The sequence below is a fragment of the Oncorhynchus tshawytscha genome, linkage group LG08 (assembly GCF_018296145.1).
Source record: "Oncorhynchus tshawytscha isolate Ot180627B linkage group LG08, Otsh_v2.0, whole genome shotgun sequence".
NCBI classification, from domain to species: domain Eukaryota; kingdom Metazoa; phylum Chordata; class Actinopteri; order Salmoniformes; family Salmonidae; genus Oncorhynchus; species Oncorhynchus tshawytscha.
The window spans coordinates 62513964-62541928 of record NC_056436.1 but is presented as its reverse complement, the minus strand read 5'-3'; the positions used below and the strand labels follow the sequence as shown (position 1 = coordinate 62541928).

The following is a 27965-nucleotide window of genomic DNA, read 5'->3' as shown; positions in this document are numbered from 1 at the left end:
GAGAGAATGTCAAGTGTGCAAAGCTGTCATCAAGGGAAAGGGTGGCTACTTCGAAGAATCTCAAAAATAAAATATATTGATATTTGTTTAACACTTTTTTGGTTACTACATGATTTAATGTGTTATTTCATAGTTGTAATGTCTTCTCTATTATTCTACAATGTAGAAAACACTAAAAAAAAACGTTGAATAAGTAGGTGTGTCCAAACTTTTTTACAGGTATTGTATGTTTCAGTAAGATTAGATTTTTATCATTCATAGCATTGGCTTTTCGACTGTACTGCAGGGATGGAACGTAAGTCGCCATAAATTGAGGTTGTGGTGGCAGCTGCAGAGAGGTATTTGGGTGTGCGAGACCTGACAGAAGAGTTAGAGGGTGTGATAAGTGGTGGTGTCACATCCTTTCAGGCTGTTGGCCTGAAGTAGGACTAAACCTATTTAAATAGTGGAGTATGGTGTTATTTTTTTGTGGTGGGGTGTAGTGTTAAGATGGTAGGGTATTTTTATGTTGTATTTTTATGCAAAGGGAGTTATACTCCAGTCTAGTAGGTGGCAGTAATGCAAAAAAAAAAATGGATACCAACCGCGGTTAAACCTTATCGAAGAAGAACTCGGTCGACAGCAATGTGAAGCCACAAAGGACCTTCCCCCAACACTCTTTGATGTATTTATGTTTTATGTTTTATTAACATCAAATCAATACAAAAAGTACATGGGGAACACGGTTATATATAAAGAATATACAACTGTCATTTGGGCTAGGGGGTACAATATCACATTTGACAAGGACCGATGGATATACACACGTTCAAAAGGCTACCTTCCCGCAACACGTCACGTTGTGCTATTTCTGGGTGACGTTCCTTGCCGGGGAACGTCTTCCAAAATAACTCGTGACTGTTCCATGCTTTATTTTTGTATCTAGACTGCTACTGTACTCGTCCTGTGCTTATGGGGCGAGAATACTCCCGCAGTGAATTTTTAAATACACTAATTTAGGACAAATATGTAGAAATATTCATCTTGAAATTAGCTTCAGGACAACGAAACATGTGGAGAGTACAAGGTTTTGTTGGAAGAGGTGAGCGAAATATAATTGACAATGTTCTGTTCAGTACTAACATTAGCTAGCTAACCTTGATTATGCACTCACGTCGAAGCTTGCTAAATGGGTCTATAAAAGTGTCATAATAATGTGTTAGATTTGCAATTGTCCAGCTCGTTAATATTTTATTTTGTCAAGACTACTATTATGCCCACCAGCTAGAATCATTGACAGGCTTGATAGCAAGTTCTCTCATGTTCTAGAATGTTTTACAACGGGGGCAGGTCATTCACAGTTTATGCCTTAACTAGGCCACACTAGTTTCTGTTCCACATAGCTATAGTTAGTTTTTATGGGTGTTTTGATTAGCCACAGCCTCCACCCTGTCAACTGTGATCAAGTCTGTTTTGGTTTCAGACAATTCGAGGTGTCTGCATAACATTGACTAGCTAAAAAAAAAAACATTGGCTAACTAGCCACCCTCTGCTGTAACCTGTTTGGTGACACCTCCTTATGTTACGGTGGTTTATTTGAACATCATTATGACGAGAAAGACCTGATCTGCACAGACTAAACAAGTACTTAGAGCTCCTTTTATTATAATGCATATCACATATACAATGCTTGTTCTCTGTGTTTGTAACGTGCAGAAATGTAGACAGTATTAGCAATTGGGAAATTCCATGGTAACAGAATGATGCTGAGACTCAGATTGTTCACTTTGAAATGTATGCCAAACAAAAACCAATGATTGCAAAACTTTTGCATCTGCACTCTTCAAGTAAATGTGTTTTAGTACAATTTTCAGTGGACATTTTTGTTAAACATAGTCCTTGTTAAGAGTTATGGGTTGTTTTAACTTTGCAATCATTGGTTTTTGTTTGACATTTTAAAGTGAAAAATCTGAGTCTCAGCAATATTCTGTCACTGTGGAATTGCCCAGTATCTTCCAGGCTATACCTGGCTGCTTTGCTGAATGAGGTCAACTTCTTCTATACACAATCACAAACCCATCTCTTACCCCTCTGCCACCAGTTTTGAGCCGGTGCCATGGAACCGCCCCCCTGCGCCTATCTCCGAATCACCACGTGGAAGATGAGGTCATCAACACCTCCACCCTGCTCTCCACCGGCTGTCACTCTCCCAACAGCAGGTACCTCACCCCTTCATTCATTTTTTGTATTCCTTATAACTAGAACCTCCATCAGGTGCTAGCTAGCTACTAGTCTTTGTTAGCCACTGCTAGCGGTCTTCACATTTAGCTCGGACACCAGCTAGCCTTAGCTCGGACAATACTAGCCAGTTTGCACAGCGCGATATCAACCCAGAGCATATCGGACTGCTTCTCTCTACCACATCACCGGATTCCTGCCGCCCTGGATCATTACACTGGATCATCGCAGCTAGCTAGCTGCAAATGAGTGGCTCAGTTTAGCTAACGCCTCTGTCCCGAAGCAGGCACCAGTTAGCTCTGAGCTAGCCTCGAGCTAGGCCCATATACCAGCTAATTCTAAGGCTACAATACCTCTTTTGCCAATTGGCCTGGACCCTTTATTGTCGACACAGAGCCCCGCCGATCCATCATGACTGGTCTGCCGACGTAATCACCCGATGTGTTCTCAACAGGCTATTCCGTTACGATGTTGCCAAAGAACCATCTGCTAGCCCCAGCCCGCTAGCTTTCTGAACGCCATGTCTCCCGCTTGCTCAGCGTAGTAGTGAGTACCAAACGGCTCCCTGACTCACCTATTGTTCATTGGACCCTATGATCACTCGGCTACACAGCTGATGCCCCCTGGACTGTTTCAATAACACGGTACCTCATTTAGTTTTTTATCTGTCGCCCCCAGCCTTGACCTCAGGTCCTGTATGTACCTAACTGACCTGCTCTGCCCATTCATCGCCATTTACCCATTGTTGTCTTAACTCTCCCGATCAACACCTGTGACTGCTTTATGCCTCTCTCTGTCAATATGCCTTGTCTACTGCTGTCTCGGCTAGTTCTTATTGTTTTACTTCACTGTAGAGCCCTCAGTCCCGATCACCTTGCCTTAGATAGCTATTTTGTCCCACACATGCGGAGACCTCACCTGGCTTAACTGGTGCCTCCAGAGATGGATCCTCTCGCATTGTCACTCAATGCCTAGGTTTACCTCCACTGTACTCACATCCTACCATACCCTTATCTGTACATTATGCCCTGAATCTATTCTACCACGGCCAGAAATTGACTCCTTTTATTCTCTGTTCCCAACGCACTAGACGACCAGTTCTTATAGCCTTTAGCCGTACCCTTATCCTACTCCTCCTCTGTTCCTCTGGTGATGTAGAGGTTAACCTAGGCCCTGTAGACTCCAGTACCACACCTATTCCCCAGGCGCTATTAGTTGTTGACTTCTCTAACCGTAAAAGCCTTGGTTTCATGCATGTTAACATCATAAGCCTCCTCCCTATGTTTGTTTTATTCACTGCTTTAGCACACTCCACCAACACTGATGTCCTAGCTGTGTCTGAATCCTGGCTTAGGAAGGCCACCAAAAATCCTGAAATTTCCATCCCCAGCTACAACATTTTCCATCAAGAATGAACTGCGAAAGGGGGCGGAGTTAGTCTGCAGAGTTCTGTCATGCTATCCAGGTCTGTGCCCAAACAGTTCGAGCTTCTACTTTTAAAAAGCCACCTTTCCAGAAATAAGTCTCTCACTGTTTCCGCTTGTTATAGACCCCCTTCAGCCTCCAGCTGTGCCCTGGACCCCATATGTGAATTGATTGCCCCCCATCTATCTTCATAGTTTGTACTGTTAGGTGACCTAAACTGGGATATGCTTAACACCCCGGCTGTCCTACAATCTAAACTAGATGCCACTAGATGCCCTTAATCTCACACAAATGATCAAGGAACCTACCAGGTACAACCCTAAATCCGTAAACACGGGCACCCTCATAGATATCATCCTGACCAACCTGCCCTCTAAATACACGTCTGTTGTCTTCAACCAGGATCTCAGCGATCAAATCAAATTTATTTATATAGCCCTTCGTACATCAGCTGATATCTCAAAGTGCTGTACAGAAACCCAGCCTAAAACTCCAAACAGCAAGCAATGCAGGTGTAGAAGCACGGTGGCTAGGAAAAACTCCCTAGAAAGGCCAAAACCTAGGAAGAAACCTAGAGAGGAACCAGGCTATGTGGGGTGGCCAGTCCTCTTCTGGCTGTGCCGGGTGGAGATTATAACAGAACATGGCCAAGATGTTCAAATGTTCATAAATGACCAGCATGGTCGTATAATAATAAGGCAGAACAGTTGAAACTGGAGCAGCAGCACGGTCAGATGGACTGGGGACAGTCTGCTTCATTGCCTGCGTCCGTAATGGGTCCGCGGTCAAATGACCGGCCCTCATCACTGTCAAGCGCTCCCTAAAACACTTCAGGCGTGCAGGCCTTTCTAATCGGCCTGGCCTGGGTATCCTGGACGGATTTTGACCCCCCCCCCACTTTCTTTAAAAGTGCTTTCCTCACCTGGTTATTCTTAAAAAGTGCTTTCCTCAACATCATAAATAAGCGTGCCCCAATCAAAAAATGAAGAACTAAGAACAGATATAGCCCTTGGTTCACTCCAGACTTGACTGCCCTTGACCAGCACAAAAACATCCTGTGGCGTACTGCATTAGCATCGAATAGCCCCCACGATAAGCAACTTTTCAGAGAAGTTAGGAACCAATATACACAGACAGTTAGGAAAACTAAGGCTAGCTTTTTAAACAGAAAATTTCATCCTGTAACACAAATTCCTAAAAGTTTTGGGACACTAAAGTCCATGGAGAATAAGAGCACCTCCTCCCAGCTGTCCACTGCACTGAGGTTCGGAAACACTGTCACCACTGATAAATCTACGATAATCGAGAATTTCAAGAAGCATTTTTCTACGGCTGGCTATGCTTTCCACCTGGCTACCCCCTACCCCAGCAAACAGCTCTGCACCCTCCTCAGCAACTTGCCCAAGCCTCCCCTGCTTATCCTTCACCCAAATCCAGATAGCTGATGTTCTGAAAGAGATGCAAAATATGGACGTCTACAAATCAGCTGGGCTAGACAATCTGGACCCTCTCTAAAATTATCTGCCGGAATTGTTGCAACTCCTATTACTAGCCTGTTCAACCTCTTTCGTATCGTATGAGATCCCTAAAGATTGGAAAGCTGCCGCGGTCATCCCCCTCTTCAAAGGGCGAGACACTCTAGACCCAAAGTGTTACAGACCTATATTTATCCTGCCCTTTCTTTCTAAAGTCTTCGAAAGCCAAGTTAACAAACAGATCACCGACCATTTCGAATCCCACCGTATCTTCTCCGCTATGCAATCTGGTTTCCGAGCTGGTCATGGGTGCACCTCAGCCACGCTCAAGGTCCTAAACGATATCATAAGCGCCATCAATAAAAGACTGTACTGTGCAGCCGTCTTCATTGACCTGGTCAAGGCTTTCGACTCTTGTCAATCAACGCATTCTTATCGGCAGACAACAGCCTTGGTTTCTCAAATGTCTGACTCGCCTGGTTCATCAATTACTTCTCAGATAGAGTTCAGCGTTTCAAATCAGAGGGCCTGTTGTCTGGACCTCTGGCAGTCTATGGGGGTGCCACAGGGTTCAATTCTCGGGCTGACTCTTTTCTTTGTATATATCAATCATGTCGCTCTTGCTGCTGGTGATTCTCTGATCCACCTCTACGCAGACGACACCGTTCTGTATACTTCTGGCCCTTTGGACACTGTTAACAAACCTCCAGATGAGCTTCAGTGCCATACAACACACATTCCGTGGCTTCCAACTGCTCTTAAATGCTAGTAAAACTAAATGCACGCTCTTCAACCGATCGCTGCCCACACCCACCCACCCGACTACTATTCTGGACGTTTCTGACTTAGAATATGTGGACAGCTAAAAATACCTAGGTGTCTGGTTAGACTGTAAACTCTCCTTCCAGACTCACATTAAGCATCTCCAATCCAAAATAAAATCTATAATCGGCTTCCGGTTTCGCAACAAAGCCTTCTTCACTTATGCTGCTAAACATACCCTTGTAAAACTGACTAACCTACCGATCCTTGACTTCAGTGATGTCATTTACAATACAGACTACATTTAATTTGCTGAGTAGAGTGTTGGAGGCTATCACAGTGCCATCTGTTTTGTCACCAAAGCCCCATATATTACCCACCACTGCGACCTGTATGCTCTCGTTGGCTGGCCCTCACTTCACATTCGTCGCCAAACCCACTGGCTCCAGGTCATCTATAAGTCTTTGTTAGGTAAAGCCCCGCCTTATCTCAGCTCACTGGTCACCATAGCAACACCCACCCGTAGCACGCGCTCCAGCAGGTATATTTCACTGGTCATCCCCAAAGCCAACTCCTACTTTGGTTGCCTTTCCTTCCAGTTCTCTGCTGCCAATGACTGGAACGAATTGCAAAAATCACTGAAGCTGGAGTCTTATCTCCCTCACTAACTTTAAGCATCAGCTGTCAGAGCAGCTTACCAATCACTGCACCCGTACACAGCCCATCTGTAAATAACCCACCCAACTACCTCATCCCCATATTGTTATTTTTTTGCTCTTTTGCACCCCAGTATCTCTACTTGCACATCATCATCTGCACATCTATCACTCCAGTGTTAATGCTAAATTGTAATTATTTCGCCACTATGGCCTATTTATTGCCTCCCTAAAGTTACTACATTTGCACACACTGTATATAGATTTTTCTATTGTGTTATTGACTGTACTTTTGTTTGTGTAACTCTGTGTTGTTTATGTTGCTTTGCTTTGTCTTGGCCAGGTCGCAGTTGTAAATGTGAACTTGTTCTCAACTGGCCTGGTTAAATAAAGGTGGGGGGAAATAATCTTCTTCCCTTCACACCTCCATAGTGTCCCCCCTCCTGTGACGCGCTCTGCGGCCCTCTGCCAGCCTTGCAGCTGGTTGCATCATCCTGTGGCCCTGGCCTGTTTCCACTGTGCATATATTTGTATTTATTATGGATCCCCATTAGTTCCTGCCAAGGCAGCAGCTACTCTTCCTGGGGTCCAGCAAAATTAAGGCAGTTACACAATTTTAAAAACATTACAATACATTCATAACAGATTTCATAACACACTGAGTGCCCTCAGGCCCCTACTCCACTACCACATATCTACAACACCAAATCCATGTGTACGTGTGTGTATGTTATCATGTGTTTGTGTATGCACGTGTCTGTACATATATTTGTGTTACTTCACAGTCCCTGCTGTTCCATAAGGTGTTTTTAAATCTGATTCTACTTCCTGGTGTGCGGTAGGGGAAACGGAGATTACCACCCTCTCTCATTGAGTCGCCTGCCGTGATGGTTTAATACAGCAGAGTAACTAGGGGATAAAGGAAACTGACATGTAACTAATAGATGCGCACACACACACACTACATATTCATGTTTTAAAATGTATGTCAATTGTGAAGTCTTGTCTGTAATGTCTTTTTTCCGTTTTGTCCGACCCCGGTATGACAAGCTGTCGCTAATGGGGATCCTAAAATCAATCAAGTTTATGTACAACGTATTCATATCACATTGTTTCTCTCTTAGCTCTCAGAAAGGGGGCGATGGAGACAAGAGGAGGAAGAGGACCTCTCAGTTCTGCTACGCTGGGCTCCCCCGCTACACTGCCTTGGATGCAGTTGGCTGGGTATTGGCTACTTTTCACGCATTAAGATGCAAATATAAAGCACATGGTACACTTGGGGAGAAAAACAATGACCTGTGATCTCTCTGTTAAGGGGGCAGCTGCGGTGCTGTTGATGCAGATCTGTAGGAGGATCCACTCTCAGTTCTCTGGGAGTGACCCCAACCAGAACCCCAACACAGGATGCCTGGCCATCCAGGGAACCCTGCAGAAGTGTGGCTACCGCGTCCTACTGGAGCGAAGTGAGTCCCACCACACACAATATAATCCCAAGCAATTCATCCTGTAAAGGATATTGAGCCGTGACATTCAGACGAGGGAACTCTGAAGCTCATTTCTCTGCTCAATTTCAAAGCTTTCTGGTAGTACATGAATGCAGAATGAGTCTGATCTCCTTCCTACTGTGTTTGTCCAGTATCTCGCCGTGACGTGCTGCCCAGAGGGAGGAGTGTGTACTGTCTGCCCCAGAGACAGAGCCAGCAGGTCCCGAGCCAGCCCCAGAGCCAGGAGCACAGCTGTCCCAGGAGCAGCTACAGCAGCCCTTACCAGTTTCATGAAGACCATCTAACTGCTGACAGTCACCTCTCTGACCACAAGAGGGCAACTCTGAGTCACGGCTCCTCTGGAACGGGTCAGTCTCACATTCTACCTTTACATGTTAAGTGTTTGGTCAGGGTAACAATATTTATCTTACATCATGCTTTTCACAAATCCATGCCTACCAGACTACATGACAAAGCAACATAGTATTTTATTTGACCTTTATTTAACTAGGCAAGTCAGTCAAGAACAAATTCTTATTTTCAATGACTGCCTAGGAACAGTGGGTTAACTGCCTGTTCAGGGGCAGAACAACAGATTTGTACCATGTCAGCTGGGGGATTTGAACTTGCAACCTTTTGGTTACTAGTCCAACGCTCTACCCTGCCGCCCCATAGTAGAGGGCTGCATTCCCGTGGAATGACCGTGGGACCTACAGGTCCCGGCAGAGATCATTGCGGCGCGGTCTGCATTTCTCATGCTGCGTGCGGGGGCGATCAGACAGGCAACTTTGGGATGAATTTATATTTGGAGTCCCGCAGATAATTTGGAAACGGTCATGTTTTTACTTTGTATGCGTTAGCCTGCCTATTGTATTACAAGCACCTCTGTCACATTATTCACACTAAGTATTCGCTGCTTCAAGTTCAGTAGCTGGGCGCTCCAGGTCACGTGTGCCTATAGTATGTGGCGTCAATGACAGAGTAGGCTGCCTATATATGGGCAGAGAATCATGTGGCGCTCATCTTTCAAAGGACAAACTTCAATATGATTAGGCTATAGTTCACGACAGGGTCTGGAAATAAATAAATATTGACAATGGGGGAAAAAAAAGTGGAGGGTGCTCAACCATCGTGAGGGGAGGTGCAATCGAGACGTGATCAGCGTTGAAACGGAAAATGTGCTAAACGTGCATACCATGGAGAGAGTTGCACCTTTTCCCCTTATCAATAAATATTAATTAGCCGTTTGTCTTTGCCTGGAAATCGTTCCCCTCCTGGAAGGTTGGTTATATCCTATATGCAAAAGGTAGCTCAAGTGTCCCCTCATCATTCAGGCTGCTTCAAGTTCATTAGCTGTACCTGAGATCAGGTGCTCATGTGGTCTCACTTAAACTAGTAGGCTATATTCTATGTAGAGGGCAGCTACCTTTCTGAGGAAATTAACTTCTTAAATATGATTAGGCTGTAGTTTACTGCTTTGCCTAGAAATGCATTTTGATCACCCATATTTGTCTGTCTGAAAATCGTCCCACTCCTCTAAAAGGTAGGCTATAACGCGTAGCTCAAAGCTGTCTCTGCAACTCTGCTCTCTTCAAAATACGTCTGGCATATTGCCTGATAGCCTAATAATGGGCCACACGAGAATCTGCTCATTTAACCTATTAGATTATTTTTGCGCATTTCAAGTTTCCTATAGGCAGCGAAATTGCTGGAACCATGGCTGGCAAGCGAGTTTCATCACATACTTCTAAAGTAACATTGCGGTACTGCGGTTAGGTTCGGGACCAGTTCTTGCGGTAGCAGGTGAAAGTCGGACAGAAAGCCAGCTAGAGCGGGCGCTGCAGAGGGGATGATTATTTTTGTATCTTTCCATGTTACAGAGGAGTCATCCTTTTCAGAGTCCTCCCAGCCTGAAGACAACCACAGAACCAGAGACAGGGAACAGCCTGGGCAGCAGAATGACCAGGTGAGTTTTTAGGCTGATTCATTCCTCTGATGGTGAAGCTGCCGGTCTCCTGTTGATGACCTTTGACCCTGACCTTTGCCCTCTGTGTTTCTCAGGACGCCCTGGCGGGGGCGACCCAGAACCTCCAACAGGTGGCCGACTCCAGTGTTCCTGTAGTCCTCAACATCATCGGTCTGAAGAGTGCTCAGACTGGGGACTATGAGGCAGCCTTCTCCTGTTTCCTGGCCTCTGCAAAACAGGGTTACAGCAAGGCCCAGTTCAACACTGGAGTCTGCTACGAGAAAGGCAGGGGTGTATGCAAAGACAAGGAGAAGGTAAGAAACACGCACTCAGTCTCACATGCAGTCAAACTCACACAGTCACATCCAAGCACGCGCACACACACAGTGAAACTCACACAATCAATTACACAATTCCTGTCTTGTGACTCCCCTCTTCATGTTCCCTGTATAGGCTCTTGATTTCTACAGCCAGGCAGCGACAGGGGGTCACAGTCAGGCTCAGTACCGCTGTGCCAAACTCCTTCTGAACAGCAGAGGGCAGCAGAGCACACATCAGGACCTGGATACAGCCATCGGCCTTCTGCAACAGGCTGCCTCAGCTGGGCTGAGAGAGGTGAGGAGTGAGGGAGTGTGTTTTATGTGTAGCGAGTGTGAGACGTTGCCTAAAAAAGAACATTGGTATTTTTCTAAGTCTTTTTCTTTGAACTTTCTTCCATTCCTCTCTCTTTCTCTCTCTCAGGCTCAAGTGTACCTGGGGTCTCTGTTCTCACAGGAGCCAGTCAGAGATGGCCTTAAGTCAGTGCACTACCTGAAGATGGCAGCGGAGAGCGGAGTGAGTGACTTCCACTGCACTTAAACTATACAACTGTAATTATAGCCCACGGTCTCAATCGTAACCTGGTCTCAGTTCAGTGTGATGTGATGATGTGTGTTTCTCTGTCTGTGTGTAGGACAGAGATGCCCTGCTGTTCCTGGGTCAGTGTTATGCGAGTGGGTTCGGGGTGTCCCAGTGCTTCAGAACAGCAGTTGGTTTCTATCAGAGGGCAGCCCAGGCAGGAAACAGCCAGGCCAAGACCTTACTGGCGCCGCCCTTTGGACTGGAGGGTAAGGACACAGTCCAAGACACGCGCACAATTCAGATCTATACTTAAGCCTATTTGCACTGGTTCATGTTATTTACACATCTGAATTAAATACAGAAATGGCCTTAGTCCTATATTATAACCATCTTCTTCTCTCTCCCTCTATAAGATGCCGTCCTGCGCCCTATCCGTTCTTCTCCATGTTTCTCCGTTGCTGACCGTCTGCGTGGAACTCTCTCCACCCTCACCTCCCCTGTCCCTCCCTCCAGTCACCCCACCCTCCCCCACTCCTGGAGCACAGGGAGTATGGGCCCCCCACCCATCCTGTCCTCCCTCTGCCCTCTCACCCCCAGCTCTGAGGGGAACGCCGTGAGGTGGACTATAGGAGCGGGATAGTTGGCACCACAATCATGAATAATATAATATATGCCTTTCAGCAGACATCTCTATCCAAAGCCACTTAGTCATATGTGCATACATTTTACATACAGGTGGTCCTGGGAATCGAACCCACTATCCTTGCATTGTAAGCACCATACTCAACCACATTGGTCCTCTGTAGTTCAGTTGGTAATCTATACCATAAGGTTGAAGAGGGATATCATGGTCAGATGTTTAACCTTACTGACACAACCCAGTATTTAATGTCCCTCTCAGCACTTCTATCTAGATTTGTATATTTGTGTGTATTTGACCACAGGTCAATTTGTTGAGGAATGTGTATAAGTACGGGAGATGCGATACATCTGAAAGGTAGACATGTCAAAGGTTTTGTATGGCTTTACCTGTTAGCTTACTTAAAGACGCAGTCTGGGATCTTAAGCACTTACAAATTTGTATCATATTGTACGAATTGAAGACAAAAAATGTTTGCAGGACAACATCATATGGATGACATTACACAATTTTCAGGGACCCATTTTGGCCTGTGAGCGCTACTTTAAAAACTACTGGCTGAAATTCTACAAAAGCTCTGGAGTGTGACTAGTTACTTTAGTATTGTTCCTACAAAATCTTCTCGTGGCACAATCTTGGCCAGTTTTTGTACAACAAGCTGCCCTATGGATAGAAAGATGGTATTGTAATAAAATGTGTGCCTTACTAAGTCATTGTCAGTACAGGATCCCTTGTATTTACTTGACCCTTTATGTGACTTCATCTTAACTGAAATAGCAGACTATTTCAGTTGTCTTTGCATGTGTAAACTGTTCTTGTCTACCCATGGTATCCAGCTGAAGAATGGGGAAAACAGAAATCACTTTTTGGTAGTGGTGGATAATGTAGGTCATGTATATTTTCTATGCTTTAGAAGCACTACTGTTGTGGAACGCACAAGGTGTCTAACACCAATAACAAAATAAAGCTATTTTCTACCACTGGGCCTGTGTCACTGATATTAACAGAAAATGTATTGGAATATTTGTGAAATTGTACATTGTGTCAAACTATTAATTGACATTGTCTTTGTCATTGCACCAAGGGAAAAGGAGCTACAGGTCTATTGGACTATACTGTCATCTGTGTCTAGTTAGACAATCGCCTGTGGCACTGCAACAGTTGAAGGTCCTGTAGCTTTTTATGCCGGATTATGAATGTTTTATTGGGATCTGTTCACTCGAGGTGCTGGCTCTGGCTGAAATTATATGCACAAATCACTTCTATCAATCACTTTTTACATGGATGCCAAAATGGTACTCTATGCAAAAGAGTTGATCAATTGTCAGTGTTTCATTACATCACTATAAAAACCAAAATAGCAGATTTATGATGGTGCTCTGGCTCTGCGTCTCTTCCGAACAGCTCTGCGCACACAGCGTCCTGCATCCAGCGCTCTGATTGGGTCCTGGGCGCTTGGGAGGCAGTGGCGCAGAGAGATTAGCTTTAGGTACCAGCACGGGAGGAGACCAGAGAGTGATGTGATCTGATACGGGTAGCTACGGGAGGACTCGCGCTTAAAAAGCCGGAGTCACTTCTCTGTCCTATATCAGTGTCGTCGTTGATGTTTCGTCGTGGCATAGAGGCACGATTGTCAAACGCGGTGAGTGAATGAATGAAATAAAGTGTGTGTGCGGTGCGCGTTCGCCTTCCAGAGCGGTGACGTGATGGGGAGAATATTGGGTGGGAGAGAGACGTCAGAAGATTAACTGCGTCTGATATGTATAGCCTACTGCCTTCTAGTTTGTTTCCAGAATTCGCAACAGATTGGTGTTCACTTTGCAACATAGGACATTTCTGCTTGATTTATTGAAATAGGTGAGGCTGCAGAGCGGATAATAAGGTTAGAAAGGTCTAGGCTAATGTAACGAGAAGAGGATACAAACACTCCACCCATCTAGTGTCATCTTTTATACGTTGAAATGTTCTAGCATTTTAGTTGAGGCTTTATGTTGGCGGCATATGTCTGAAATATGTAGTATCATGTATTAATCAACTCCAGTTATTAGCCTACCACACCGTTTGAAAAATAGTTAGGCCTACCTTCGAGGCCTACACAAATCCAAGTAGAGTGTTTTTGAATATTCCTTTAACAGGAGTATCCCCAAGCCCATTTCAGTAATATAGTCTACAATACAGATCTATTAGAGAGTATTTGAGGTGACTGTTTTAAATATTCATATCGATGCTATAGCACCATCTGTTCACCAGTGTGTGTGAAAGGCATAACAACCCATCTCTCGTTCCTATTGCTATTGAGATGTGCTGTGTGAACTCACCTTCAATGTTCCCTCAAAGCTGTGCGCGGCCGCGTACCTCCTCCAGAACTGCAGCGCAGAGACGCAAGATATTGAACTTCACTGAGTTCGACCCATTAGTTTGCACTATATAGACTCAACGTTTTTTTTTCTGTGATCGGTTCAACATATCAGCCCATTTTCAATGCAACAAAACCAGACAACGCTAATTTTGCCAGATTGAGTCTGTACTTTTGTTGTAGGCAAAGCCAGAGCGCAACGAAGTATAATTCTATTGGCGCTGGTAGCCTGCAAGCGGCCTTTCAATCACCCGCGAGTGAATGCGATTTTCAGATCAGATCTCAGAGCCGCGTGTGTGCACATTTGTTGATATTCTTTGCTAGTTATTTGCCCAGTTATAGATAAGTATAGGTCACGAACGTGTAGGCTACATTTTAAGATATCTTTAAAAAGTCAGTCAGGTAAAAAGCTAATGTCATAATTAAAGGGGCGGTGTTGTATTCGGAGACAGGCTTGAATATGCAAATAAGCCAATAGAGAGAGGGGTAGATCTAATTCTCTGTATGGTAATAATAATTACTTTTATTTTTAAAGTGGTTTCTTGCATTATACAACACAATACAATGCAATTTACAGTCACCTATTTGGCCCATGGTTTTACAGACCAAGTAAAGAAAACATGAATTAATGTCAAGCCCTTCATTTAAAAAAAAAATCTATATTCAATGTGTGCAAATGTAGAAGAGTAGGGAGGTAAAGCAATAAATAGGCCATAGTGGCGAAATAATTACAATTTAGCATTAACACTGGAGTGATAGATGTGCAGATGATGATGTGCAAGTAGAGATACTGGAGTGCAAAAGTGAAAGAAAAATAACAATATGGGGATGAGGTAGCTGGTTGGGCTATTTACAGATGGGCTGTGTACAGTTGCAGTGATCGGTAAGCTGCTCTGACAGCTGATGCTTGTAGTTAGTGAGGAAGATATGTCTCCAGCTTCAGGGATTTTTGCAATTCGTAACTATGGGCTATATCATAGAAATCAAAAGCTATTTCCATGTGAAAATGTTATGGGATTTGCTCCATTGGTTTTGTTGGTAGGCCTACATTATGCTAAATAGCCACAATAGCATATTGGCCACTGTCTAAAACGGTACGGGTACAGCCTCAGTGTTCACTATAAACGTGCAGCAGAAGTTGCACACAATTCTCACAACGTTCAATTTTCCCCTCGCAAGACCTAACATTTGCTCAGTGCCACAAACAATTAGAGGGAACATTTCTCGCCTTTGGAACTAACTTCTAACCTGCTTTTGTTGTGAGTGCTGCTCTGACACCTGTCCCACCTGTCCAATCTGACACCTGTCCCACCTACGGTATGTAGAAGGCTGTATCTCATGCCTGACCGTATGTTACCTACAGGAGTCTATGATTATTCTCTGACACCTGTCCCACCTACGGTATGTAGAAGGCTGTATCTCATGCCTGACCGTATGTTATCTACAGGAGTCTATGATTATTATCTGACACCTGTCCCACCTACGGTATGTAGAAGGCTGTATCTCATGCCTGACCGTATGTTGTCTACAGGAGTCTATGATTATTCTCTGACACCTGTCCAACCTGACACCTGTCCCACCTATGGTATGTAGAAGGCTGTATCTCATGCCTGACCGTATGTTATCTACAGGAATCTATGATTATTCTCTGACACCTGTCCAACCTGACACCTGTCCCACCTACAGTATGTAGAAGGCTGTATCTCATGCCTGACTGTATGTTATCTACAGGAGTGTATGATTATTCTCTGAAACCTGTCCCACCTACGGTATGTAGAAGGCTGCATCTCATGCCTGACCGTATGTTATCTACAGGAGTCTATGATTATTCTCTGACACCTGTCCCACCTACGGTATGTAGAAGGCTGTATCTCATGCCTGACTGTATGTTATCTACAGGAGTGTATGATTATTCTCTGACACCTGTCCAACCTGTCCAACCTGACACCTGTCCCACCTATGGTATGTAGAAGGCTGTATCTCATGCCTGACTGTATGTTACCTACAGGATTCTATGATTATACTCTGACACCTGTCCCACCTACGGTATGTAGAAGGCTGTATCTCATGCCTGACCGTATGTTATCTACAGGAGTCTATGATTATTCTCTGACACCTGTCCCACCTACGGTATGTAGAAGGCTGTATCTCATGCCTGACCGTATGTTATCTACAGGAGTCTATGATTATTCTCTGACACCTGTCCCACCTGACACCTGTCCCACCTACGGTATGTAGAAGGCTGTATCTCATGCCTGACCGTATGTTATCTACAGGAGTCTATGATTATTCTCTGACACCTGTCCCACCTACGGTATGTAGAAGGCTGTATCTCATGCCTGACCGTATGTTATCTACAGGAGTCTATGATTATTCTCTGACACCTGTCCCACCTACGGTATGTAGAAGGCTGTATCTCATGCCTGACCGTATGTTATCTACAGGAGTCTATGATTATTCTCTGACACCTGTCCAACCTGACACCTGTCCCACCTACGGTATGTAGAAGGCTGTATCTCATACCTGACCGTATGTTATCTACAGGAGTCTATGATTATTCTCTGACACCTGTCCCACCTGACACCTGTCCCACCTACGGTATGTAGAAGGCTGTATCTCATGCCTGACTGTATGTTACCTACAGGAGTCTATGATTATTATCTGACACCTGTCCCACCTACGGTATGTAGAAGGCTGTATCTCATGCCTGACTGTATGTTGTCTACAGGAGTCTATGATTATTCTCTGACACCTGTCCAACCTGACACCTGTCCCACCTATGGTATGTAGAAGGCTGTATCTCATGCCTGACCGTATGTTATCTACAGGAGTCTATGATTATTCTCTGACACCTGTCCAACCTGACACCTGTCCCACCTACGGTATGTAGAAGGCTGTATCTCATACCTGACCGTATGTTATCTACAGGAGTCTATGATTATTCTCTGACACCTCTCCCACCTACGGTATGTAGAAGTCTGTATCTCATGCCTGACTGTATGTTACCTACAGGAGTCTATGATTATTCTCTGACACCTGTCCCACCTACGGTATGTAGAAGGCTGTATCTCATGCCTGACTGTATGTTACCTACAGGAGTCTATGATTATTCTCTGACACCTGTCCAACCTGACACCTGTCCCACCTACGGTATGTAGAAGGCTGTATCTCATGCCTGACCGTATGTTATCTACAGGAGTCTATGATTATTCTCTGACACCTCTCCCACCTACGGTATGTAGAAGTCTGTATCTCATGCCTGACTGTATGTTATCTACAGGAGTCTATGATTATTCTCTGACACCTGTCCCACCTACGGTATGTAGAAGGCTGTATCTCATGCCTGACTGTATGTTATCTACAGGAGTCTATGATTATTCTCTGACACCTGTCCAACCTGTCCAACCTGACACCTGTCCCACCTATGGTATGTAGAAGGCTGTATCTCATGCCTGACTGTATGTTACCTACAGGAGTCTATGATTATTCTCTGACACCTGTCCCACCTACGGTATGTAGAAGGCTGTATCTCATGCCTGACCGTATGTTATCTACAGGAGTCTATGATTATTCTCTGACACCTGTCCCACCTATGGTATGTAGAAGTCTGTATTTCATGCCTGACTGTATGTTACCTACAGGAGTCTATGATTATTCTCTGACACCTGTCCCACCTACGGTATGTAGAAGGCTGTATCTCATGCCTGACCATATGTTATCTACAGGAGTCTATGATTATTCTCTGACACCTGTCCCACCTACGGTATATAGAAGGCTGTATCTCATGCCTGACCGTATGTTATCTACAGGAGTCTATGATTATTCTCTGACACCTGTCCCACCTACGGTATGTAGAAGGCTGTATCTCATGCCTGACCGTATGTTATCTACAGGAGTCTATGATTATTCTCTGACACCTGTCCAACCTGTCCAACCTGACACCTGTCCCACCTACGGTATGTAGAAGGCTGTATCTCATGCCTGACTGTATGTTACCTACAGGAGTCTATGATTATTCTCTGACACCTGTCCAACCTGTCCAACCTGACACCTGTCCCACCTATGGTATGTAGAAGGCTGTATCTCATGCCTGACTGTATGTTACCTACAGGATTCTATGATTATTCTCTGACACCTGTCCCACCTACAGTATGTAGAAGGCTGTATCTCATGCCTGACTGTATGTTATCTACAGGAGTGTATGATTATTCTCTGACTCCTGTCCCACCTACGGTATGTAGAAGGCTGTATCTCATGCCTGACCGTATGTTATCTACAGGAGTCTAGGATTATTCTTTGACACCTGCCCACCTGTCTAACCTGACACCTGTCCCACCTACGGTATGTAGAAGGCTGTATCTCATGCCTGACCGTATGTTATCTACAGGAGTCTATGATTATTCTCTGACACCTGTCCAACCTGACACCTGTCCCACCTACGGTATGTAGAAGGCTGTATCTCATGCCTGACTGTATGTTACCTACAGGAGTCTATGATTATTCTCTGACACCTGTCCAACCTGTCCAACCTGACTCCTGTCCCACCTACGGTATGTAGAAGGCTGTATCTCATGCCTGACTGTATGTTATCTACAGGAGTGTATGATTATTCTCTGACACCTGTCCAACCTGTCCACCTGTCCAACCTGACACCTGTCCCACCTATGGTATGTAGAAGGCTGTATCTCATGCCTGACTGTATGTTACCTACAGGATTCTATGATTATACTCTGACACCTGTCCCACCTACGGTATGTAGAAGGCTGTATCTCATGCCTGACCGTATGTTATCTACAGGAGTCTATGATTATTCTCTGACACCTGTCCCACCTACGGTATGTAGAAGTCTGTATCTCATGCCTGACCGTATGTTATCTACAGGAGTCTATGATTATTCTCTGACACCTGTCCCACCTACGGTATGTAGAAGGCTCTATCTCATGCCTGACTGTGTGTTATCTACAGGAGTCTATGATTATTCCTCGACACCTGTCCAACCTGTCCAACCTGACACCTGTCCCACCTACGGTATGTAGAAGGCTGTATCTCATTCCTGACCGTATGTTATCTACAGGGGTCTATGATTATGCTCTGACACCTGTCCCACCTACGGTATGTAGAAGGCTGTATCTCATGCCTGACTGTATGTTATCTACAGGAGTCTATGATTATTCTCTGACACCTGTCCAACCTGTCCAACCTGACACCTGTCCCACCTACGGTCTGTAGAAGGCTGTATCTCATGCCTGACTGTATGTTATCTACAGGAGTCTATGATTATTCTTTCAACGTCAACTCCTTATTCCTGCAGTAACTCTGAGGGCTGGTTTCTGGAACACAGATTAAGCCCAATCCCGGACTGAAAAGCATGCTCAGTTGAGAATCTCCATTGAAATAGCTTTTTAGTCCGGGACTAAGTCGAAGATGAATCTGTGGCCAGGGAACAGTCTTCTAGACGTTTCTCTGCTGTAAATGACGACACTGCTCGGTGACGTCCTGTAATATGGGTCATGGTACCATGTTTGGTAAAGTCTCATCATTGACCTAAAGTGATGTGAACATAATGATACGTGTGTCGTAAGAGAACAGCTGAGCATGATGAGCATGATGAGCATGATGAGCATGATGAGCATGATGAGCATGATGAGCATGATGAGCATGATGAGCATGATGGTGTGAACTCAATGTTCCTGCTGAAAACTGCTGTGTCATTGTCCTATCTCACTCGGTCTCTTATATCTATCTCTCCTGTATTTGTCTCATGCCCTTCTGCCGACTGAGGCTTGCAGAGTCAGAGGAAAAACACACTATCTCAGTCTGGATCTAACAGCGCTCTCTCCAGCCCTGAGATTTCTGCAAAGAAAGCAGGCATTTATCAACTGTATCATCAACTGCATCAACTGCATCCTCCGTTTTGGTGTTTTCCCAGGCCAGTGAAACTACTATGTGAGAGGATAGCGAGAGAAATGTAAAAAAGAAAAACTGTCCTGAAATCAGTAGCAGAAGGTCTAATGTCACTTTGTACAGAGAGACAAAGTGTCCTTATGAAACATGTTTTGTGTTAAGTATCTGGTACCGTATTAGTCTATCGTATGTGTAGTCTGATTGACCTGGTTGACATTGTTTTTGTGTCATATTTGAGAGTGAGATGGAGAGTTCCAGAAGCTCTACAGGTTAGTGCCTTCGTGTTCTCTGACACAACAACACCACTCAGAGAAGGACGAGGGACCCTCATGAAATTTTGTGCATTGTGTGGAGATATTTTGTCTTAAAATGTAGTCTCTTGTTTTTTCCAAGGGCTTGTCTTGTTTTTAAATCTGCTGTGTCCCGTGTTTTCCATCTTTCCATGAAAGAAGCTTGCATTTGTCTTTGTTTACCTGTGTGTGTGTGTGTGTGTGTGTGTGTGTGTGTGTGTGTGTGTGTGTGTGTGTGTGTGTGTGTGTGTGTGTGTGTGTGTGTTCATTTGTTGGAGCATGATTGAATTGAAGAACAGAGTATGATAAAAAACCAACCACTGAGCCCTAAACTCAAAGCCCCGCCTCTTCCTGATTACATCTGAATTGACAATGATACTCTGTCGTCCCTCTCTTTCTCTGGCTGGGTCCAGCTGACAGCACAAAGCTGATCACCAGGGACATAAAAGGGTCAGCTAGAGAGTAGGATCTGCTCTGCAGCTTGTCAGCATCGGCCTAGCATCGTAAATCCTTCCAACAGCCTGTCTCTAGCCTTGGCATGGTGTATCGGTTGTGGATGAATACATTGACAGCGCTAAGCCTCATGATTGCCAAGCATGTCAAGAAAATGTTATAGGTTTGGCACCTTGTTTTAAACTGTGACATATTCACCAGATGTGAGAAACAAAAAAGGAGAGAGAGGGCGTTACTGTATTGGGACACAGTTATAAAACATACCACAGAGTGCGTCAATAAAACCCTCCGCTATTGGTCGATGGGTTTTCAGAATGTTGAATAGTTGAGGCTTTTCATTTTGTGTGAGTGCCATGGCAACAGATCAATGCCAGAGCAGTGGCTGTGGGCCTGATGGTCTGTAGGACTTTATAGAGCCGTACGGAGTATCTTTATTCATGTGTGCTTCTCATTTAGACTGCCTTAGTCATACAGATGTGGGATATTAATTTGATCACCCTGTTGCAGGAAATTTCAACGTATAGTGTATTTGAAGTTTAATATGTCTTCTGAAAGTTTTGAATTTGAAATGTCAGACTTGATTTGACCAAACAAAAAATGTATCAACCCCTATAAAAATGTCCATTAATTATAATCCACATAATAATTCACATTTCCAGTTGCAGCAATCTGGCTCAAATTAAGATCCTACATCTGTATGCTGACTTGTCTTGTGTTTCTACCTCATACCTCCAACCCAGTCCTGTAATCCTTCTAACTCATCACATATGGAGAAGACCTGACTCAGGCCAAGTTTCCTTCAAGCACTGTGGTGGATAATGGGCGCCGTCATCAGTATCAGATGTTGAATTCCTATGAGAGCATGGAGCTGGTGTGTGTGTGTGTGTGTGTGTGTGTGTTTTGTTGTACTCTTAGTGAGCCCTTTCTCCTCCTTTCTCTCCCTCTCCAGTTGACCTCTTGACCCCTCGTCAGTCATGATGTCCGTCCACACCCTCTCTCCCGCAGTGGCTCCTCCCCTTCCTCTGTCGGCCTGGCCAATCGCAGCGGTCCCCCTGCCGCCCCTCCCACCTCCCTCAGCCTGCGCTCCTCCTACAACCAACTATTGGGTTGTGATGTTATAAAGGAGTCCCCTACTGCCATGGAAACGGGGAGTTCTGCCACTTTACCCAAGAGCCGCCATAGATACGCCATGACCAGCGTGTGTAGCGCCATGGGCCTGAGCGACACCCTCGCCCCTCCCGCCCAAAACCAGCCCCCCACCGGTGGCAAGCGCCTCCCCACCAAGTCCTCTTCGTCCTCTTCTCTTTACTCCTCCTCCTCTTCCTCATTCTTCTCCACCAACCCCAAGCTGGCGAAGAATGGTGCCAACCTGCAGAGGAAGGCCGAGACCCAGCAACAGGAGCAGAGTAAGACCAACACAGAGTTCAAAGGGCAGGATGATATCATCACCCCCATATACAGCTCTGATTGGCTGGAGGGGGAGAAAGACAACTCCCATGCCCCACCCCCATTCTGTCGGAGGACCAAGAGTTTTCTGGAGTTCCATGAGAAGGAAGTGGACCCTCCTAGTGTAGAAAATAAGGAAGAAGAACGTCCCAACAAGGAAGAAGAGGGAGAGGAGGAAGAGGATGAGAAGCACTCCTGCCCTGAGAAAGATCAGGTCAGCCCGGATAAAGAGAGAGAGAGACCTGAGGAGGAGAAACAGACCCCAAAACAGGAGGATTACATAGAGGAAGAGGGTGCCTCTCCGACTGCTAATCAGTCTTTGCTACAGGGGGCGCAATCTCCCCTCATCTCCCCCCAAAACAACCTCAACTGGGCCCAGGAGAACAAGATTCAGAGTTTTCCCCCTCCCCAGGGCAGAAAGGAGGCCTTAAACCAGACCCAGGATCATCCACCCAGGGTTGAGACGCCCCCCAAACCCTCCCGGAGTGCCCAGGCCCCCCGCCCAGAGTCATCAAGGTGGAGCTGCACCCCAGCAATGAGAACCCGTACCTCCACTGCCCCCTCTGCACCCCCTAAGCAGCCCAGAGGGGAGGAGAGCACCCCTCTCCTGCTCCAGACCCCCCCTGCATCCTTCAACCTGGACCCAGAGAAAGGAGCTCCTAAGCTGGGTAGTCTGAGGACAAAGATGGAGTCTCCCCTGGAGGATGAGGACTCTAGCTGGACCACCCTGTCCCAGGAGAGCCCCTCCCCTCAGACCCCACAGGAGATAGGTGAGAGAATTATATGATATACCTTCTGGCTGGCTGTCTGTCTGTTTGCCTGGGTGGTTGGCTGTCTGTCTGTTTGTTTGTCTGAGTGACTGGCTGGTTGTCTGTCTGTCTGTTGGTCTGTCTGTCTGGTGGGAGATATACTTTGTGTCTGTCTGTCTGTCTGTCTGTCTGTCTGTCTGTCTGTCTGTCTGTCTGTCTGTCTGTCTGTCTGTCTGTCTGTCTGTCTGTCTGTCTGTCTGTCTGTCTGTCTGTCTGTCTGTCTGTCTGTCTGTCTGTCTGTCTGTCTGTCTGTCTGTCTGTCTGTCTGTCTGTCTGTCTGTCTGTCTGTCTGTCTGTCTGTCTGTCTGTCTGTCTGTCTGGTGGGAGATATACTGTCTTAAATAACACCTTATTCCCTATAGTATACTACTTCTGACCTACAACCACAGCACTCTGGTCATATAGTATTGTCTGTAGGTATGTTTCTCTCTCTCTCTCTCTCTCTCTCTCTCTCTCTCTCTCTCTCTTGTTTTCTGTTGGAATTATTTTAGAACACTCAGTCTTGGTTGGAAATGTACCAAGTCTCTCCTTGATGACGGTGACTGCAGCGAAACTGCTGAATCCTTAATGACCCCTGTGAGCCACCGTACTCTGCAGGCAGTGGAGGACGAGAGGGAGAGAGATGGGGTCGGAGGGGAGAGAAAGCGAGCAGAAAGTGAAAGTGAGGAGAGGAAGAGAGAGAGATAAAGAAAGAAAACAAATAGAGGGGAGACAGAGAGGCCTGTGTCCTCTGAGAGCTACTTCAGGGGATGAGCCCAAGGGTTGCTATGACAACTGAACAGGATTTCCATCTCAGAATTGACCTAGACCACTGTCTGTGTGTCTGAGTGTCTGAGTTGTGTAAGTGTGCACTTTAGTATGTATGTGTGTATTTGTGTGGATATCTAAGTCAGTCTCTCTGCATGCATATACACATATATCTGTGTATGCAGATGAGTGTGTGTTTATGTCAGTGTTTGTGTGTATGTGGTCTGTGTGTAGTTAATGTGTGTTGTTGTGTGGTACATCAGATGTGTGGGGTGAGGGGGACCTTCCCCCAGGCTGGCGTGAGGTCACAGACCAATCAGAGGTCTATTTCTGGCATGTCCCCACTGGCACCACCCAGTACGACCGCCCTGTCGCCACGACACACCTTGACCCACACCCTGGCTCACAGCAGGGCGACACAGTCACACTGAGACCTCCCAGCGAGGTGAGGCCTGACACACACACACACAATGTATACATACACACTCTCAAAGGCCGTGTTTAGACAGGCAGTCCAACTCTGGTCTTTTTTTCATGAATTGGTCTTTTGACCAATCAGATCAGCTCTGAAAAAGATCTGATGTGAGAAAATTGAATGTGATTGGTCAAAAGACCAATTAGTGGAAAAAATATCAGAATTGGGCGGCCTGTCTAAACACTGCCAACACACACACACACACACACACACACACACACACACACACACACACACACACACACTATGTACACTGAATCCTGTCACTAGAGTTCCTCTGAAAATGTCATATGGCTCACTCTCTCTCCTCTCTCACTCTCACTTTCTCTCTTCCTTCCACTTTCTACCTCTTTCTGCAGCGACCTAGCAGTTTGGTATCAGACAGTTCATTGGAGCCTGTGCCCTCTCCCTCCGGCTCCTCTCCCTCCTCCTCTCCCTCTGATCTCCCTCTGCCTGACAGAGGCTTTGACAACACCAGCTACACTTGCAGTGTAAGACTACACACTGCTAACGGCACCATGTACACAGGCTCAGAAACAACTGAAATCACATGTGTGTACCTTCAAAATTCAATATATCAAATATCAAATATGAATAAGATATTACTGTATCTCTCTCTCTTTCTCTCTATCCCCTCTCTCTTTCTCTTTCTATAACCTCTCTCTCTTTCTCTCTTTCTATCCCCCCTCTCTCTCTCTCTCTCTCTCTCTCTCTCTAGGAGCTGAAGGACTACCCCGTGTATCCTGACCCCAGCCTGAAAGCTTTTGAAGGAGCTACTCTTCGTTACGCCTCACTGAGACTGCAGTAAGACGCACACACGCGCGCACGCACACGCACACACATCCACACCATAAAACATACAGACAGTCGATTAAGGCAGCCTCTCACCACCTAGGGGTTGGGTTAAATGCGGAAGACACATTTCGGTTGAATGCATTCAGTTGTGCAACTAACTAGGTTTCCCCCTTTCCCTTTCCCAGTGTTCGACAACATTGCTTGCCAGACATTCAGCATAGCCTGGATTTCTGTTTAGCACATTCGTCACATTTCTCCTGACCATTTGTCATTATTATTCAATCATACACACACACTTGAATGTCTTTGCTCATGGTTATCTCTCCATCTGTAGCCCTGCCCAGTTAGAGACAGTGGACCTCAACAGTGCCTACATTGACCCAGAGGGACAGGTGAGACCTCCGCAATCACTGATTTTACAAGGTTGGATAAAGGAAAACAATGGAATGCTAACCAGGCTGTCACCTATCCAGAGGAAAGGGAGGAGGGATGGAATGACGTAATGTGCTGCCCTTTGAATTTATCTCTTTCTCTGTAGCAGTACCACCTAGTGGTAGTTTAGTGAACTACTGCCCTGTGCCATGGCTCTGTTACTAAATGGCACGTTTAAGTTCCCCTTTTATTTATTTCACCTTTATTTAACCAGGTAGGCTAGTTGAGAACAAGTTCTCATTTACAACTGCGACCTGGCCAAGATAAAGCAAAGCAGTGCGACACAAACAACAACACAGAGTTACACATGGAATAAACAAAACATACACAATAGAAAAAAGTTTATATACAGTGTGTGCAAATGAGGTAAGATAAGGGAGGTAAGGCAATAAATAGGTCATAGTGGTGAAATAATTACAATTTAGCAATTAAACACTGGAGTGATAGAAGATGTGCAGAAGATGAATGTGCAAGTAGAGATACTGGGGTGCAAAGGAGCAACAACAAAAAATAACAGTATGGGGATGAGGTAGTTGGATGGGCTGTTTACAGACTGGCTATGTACAGGTGCAGTGATCTGTGAGCTGCTCTGACAGCTGGTGCTTAAAGTTAGTTAGGGAGATATGAGTCTCCAGCTTCAGTGATTTTTGCAATTCGTTCTAGTCATTGGCATTAGAGAACTGGAAGGAAAGGCGGCCAAAGGAAGAGTTGGCTTTGGGGATGACCAGTGAATTATACCTGCTGGAGCTCGTGCTACAGGTGGGTGCTGCTATGGTGACCAGTGAGCTGAGGCGGGGCTTTACCTAGCAAGGACTTATAGATGACCTGGAGCCAGTGGGTTTGGCGACGAATATGAAGCGAGGGCCAGCCAACCAGAGCATATAGGTCGCAGTGGTGGTTAGTAAATGGGGCTTTGGTGCCAAAACGGATGGCACTGTGATAGACTGTATCCAATTTGCTGAGTAGAGTGTTGGAGGCTATTTTGTAAATGACATTGCCAAAGTCAAGGATCAATAGGATAGTCAGTTTTACGAGGGTATGTTTGGCAGCATGAGTGAAGGATGCTTTGTTGCGAAATAGGAAGCTGATTCTAGATTTAATTTTGGATTAGAGATGCTTAATGTGAATCTGGAAGGAGAGTTTACAGTCTAACCAGACACCTAAGTATTTGTAGCTGTCTACATGTTCTAAGTCAGAACCGTCCAGAGTAGTGATGCTGGACGGGCGGCAGGTGTGGGCAGCGATCGGTTGAAGCGCATGCATTTAGTTTTACTTGCATTTAAGAGCAGTTGGAGGCCACGGAAGGAGAGTTGTATGGCATTGAAGCTCGTCTGGAGGTTAGTTAACACAGTGTTCCCCCTGCTGGATAGATGGTGTATGCACATGCTCCCCAACAGAGGTGGTGGGGGGGTGATGTCATGGCAAGGTTATTATAGTAAACTGAAACTAAAACAAAAACGAATTATGAAAAATCTATTTAAGAAACTGAAATAAAATAATTAACAAAAATGAAAACTATACTGACACTATTAGCTTTGACTCTGAAACCATCATAAATTACGTTCATGTTTTGGAGGGCAAAAGCAGGTAAATGCTGCCCAGAGATGGCGATGTTTCAAATAGTTCTAGCTTGTGCATCACTATCTCTAACTACCTAGTCTGTAGACACATGGGTTGCCTCCTACAATGTACCAATGTTTCAGCATACACATCTGTACAAGTACCTGCATCAGTTGGGACAGAGAGGAGGAGTTGGTCACTGCCTTATCTGGTGAAAGCATTGCCTTATCCTCTTGTTTCCCTAGCACAGGGATGGGGTTTACATTTTTTTTACAAAGCCCGCCCCGCCCCTTCTGTAGGCCCGCCCCGAACCCTTCTGTAGGCCCGCCCCACCCCTTCTGTAGGCCCGCCCCGCCCCTTCTGTAGGCCCGCCCCTCCCCTTCTGTAGGCCTGCCTCGAACCCTTCTGTAGGCCCGCCCCGCCCCTTCTGTAGGCCCGCCCCGCCCCTTCTGTAGGCCCGCCCCGCCCCTTCTGTAGGCCTGCCCTGAACCCTTCTGTAGGACAACGGATACTTTTTTGGTGGAACTCAGTCGGGGTCTCAAATTATTGTTGGGAGTTAGAATAGTAATGTGGCTTTGAATCAGCAGTTTTTGTCTTATGTCAGTCACTGACAGTAACCCAGTTAGTCAATGTCAGCTAACATGTTCTAGATTTTTTAGGTGGGCTCTGACTGCATGTGTGGTTATGGATGTGGGTACGAAGCAGACCTACGAGCCACTACTGCCCCGCCCCTCATGATGAGTTCAGATTTTTTCTGGCCCCCATCAAAATTGTCCATACTCACCCTAGTGTAAACATCCCACTGGACACAAGGTTGTAGCTTGCTCGCTAGCAAGATGGAGAATGCGGAGGTTCTTTTTATGAGTGCATTTTGCTAGATTGTACATCTACCTTCACTAAAACCACAACAAAGGTTTTGCCTGAGATCTTTGGTTTGGAATGGTAATGTTCTTACACTGTATGTCTCCCTACAGGCAACTGAAAGAGTTTGATTTTCAGGCTTTGACCGCCTACCCGTGATTTGTTGGGAGAGTTGTCTGTCTGAAGAGGACCCTTCCCTTTCTATATATGTTTTATGTCCAAGACAATCTGACATCTTCCACAGATCTAGTGCTGTTTCTGGGGTTCCATAGTCATCACTAACTATCACTAGCTAACAGGAAATATAACCTACAACACACATGGGTACTGGCCTCCCATATATAGGCTACTTCCGGTCCCTAGTACTAAAAC

At 45.5% G+C, this 27965-nt stretch overlaps 2 protein-coding genes across 7 annotated transcripts in view; both read left to right on the top strand.

The window, feature by feature from the left end:
- The first annotated feature begins 669 nt into the window (after positions 1–669).
- Positions 670–12449, top strand: LOC112247939 (DAP3-binding cell death enhancer 1). Of its 3 annotated transcripts, none has more exons than XM_024416755.2 (11): positions 670–1081; positions 2081–2198; positions 7660–7759; positions 7851–7998; positions 8172–8387; positions 9918–9985; positions 10081–10299; positions 10439–10600; positions 10727–10819; positions 10938–11091; positions 11239–12449. In XM_024416755.2, exons 1-11 carry the CDS (start codon positions 1051–1053, stop codon positions 11463–11465), a joined length of 1536 nt encoding a protein of 511 aa, XP_024272523.1. In that variant the 5' UTR covers positions 670–1050; the 3' UTR covers positions 11466–12449. The 3 variants fall into 3 exon arrangements, with proteins under 3 accessions (XP_024272523.1, XP_024272522.1, XP_024272524.1); XM_024416754.2 differs by having other exon boundaries at positions 677–1081; positions 9900–9985; XM_024416756.2 differs by lacking the exons at positions 670–1081; positions 2081–2198 and adding an exon at positions 3576–3682 and having other exon boundaries at positions 9900–9985.
- A 477-nt stretch (positions 12450–12926) lies between these two features.
- Positions 12927–27965, top strand: part of LOC112256136 (amyloid-beta A4 precursor protein-binding family B member 2) — a 66211-nt gene continuing 51172 nt past the window's right edge. For 2 of the 4 annotated variants that reach the window (XM_042325754.1, XM_042325753.1), the window contains exons 1-6: positions 12927–13107; positions 21418–22684; positions 23734–23915; positions 24305–24436; positions 24664–24749; positions 25075–25132. In XM_042325754.1, coding sequence (XP_042181688.1) covers positions 21607–22684; positions 23734–23915; positions 24305–24436; positions 24664–24749; positions 25075–25132 — 1536 coding nt within the window. In that variant the 5' untranslated portion in view covers positions 12927–13107; positions 21418–21606. The remainder of the gene's footprint in view (positions 13108–21417; positions 22685–23733; positions 23916–24304; positions 24437–24663; positions 24750–25074; positions 25133–27965) is intronic. The other 2 variants (XM_042325756.1, XM_042325755.1) reach the window with 1 other exon arrangement.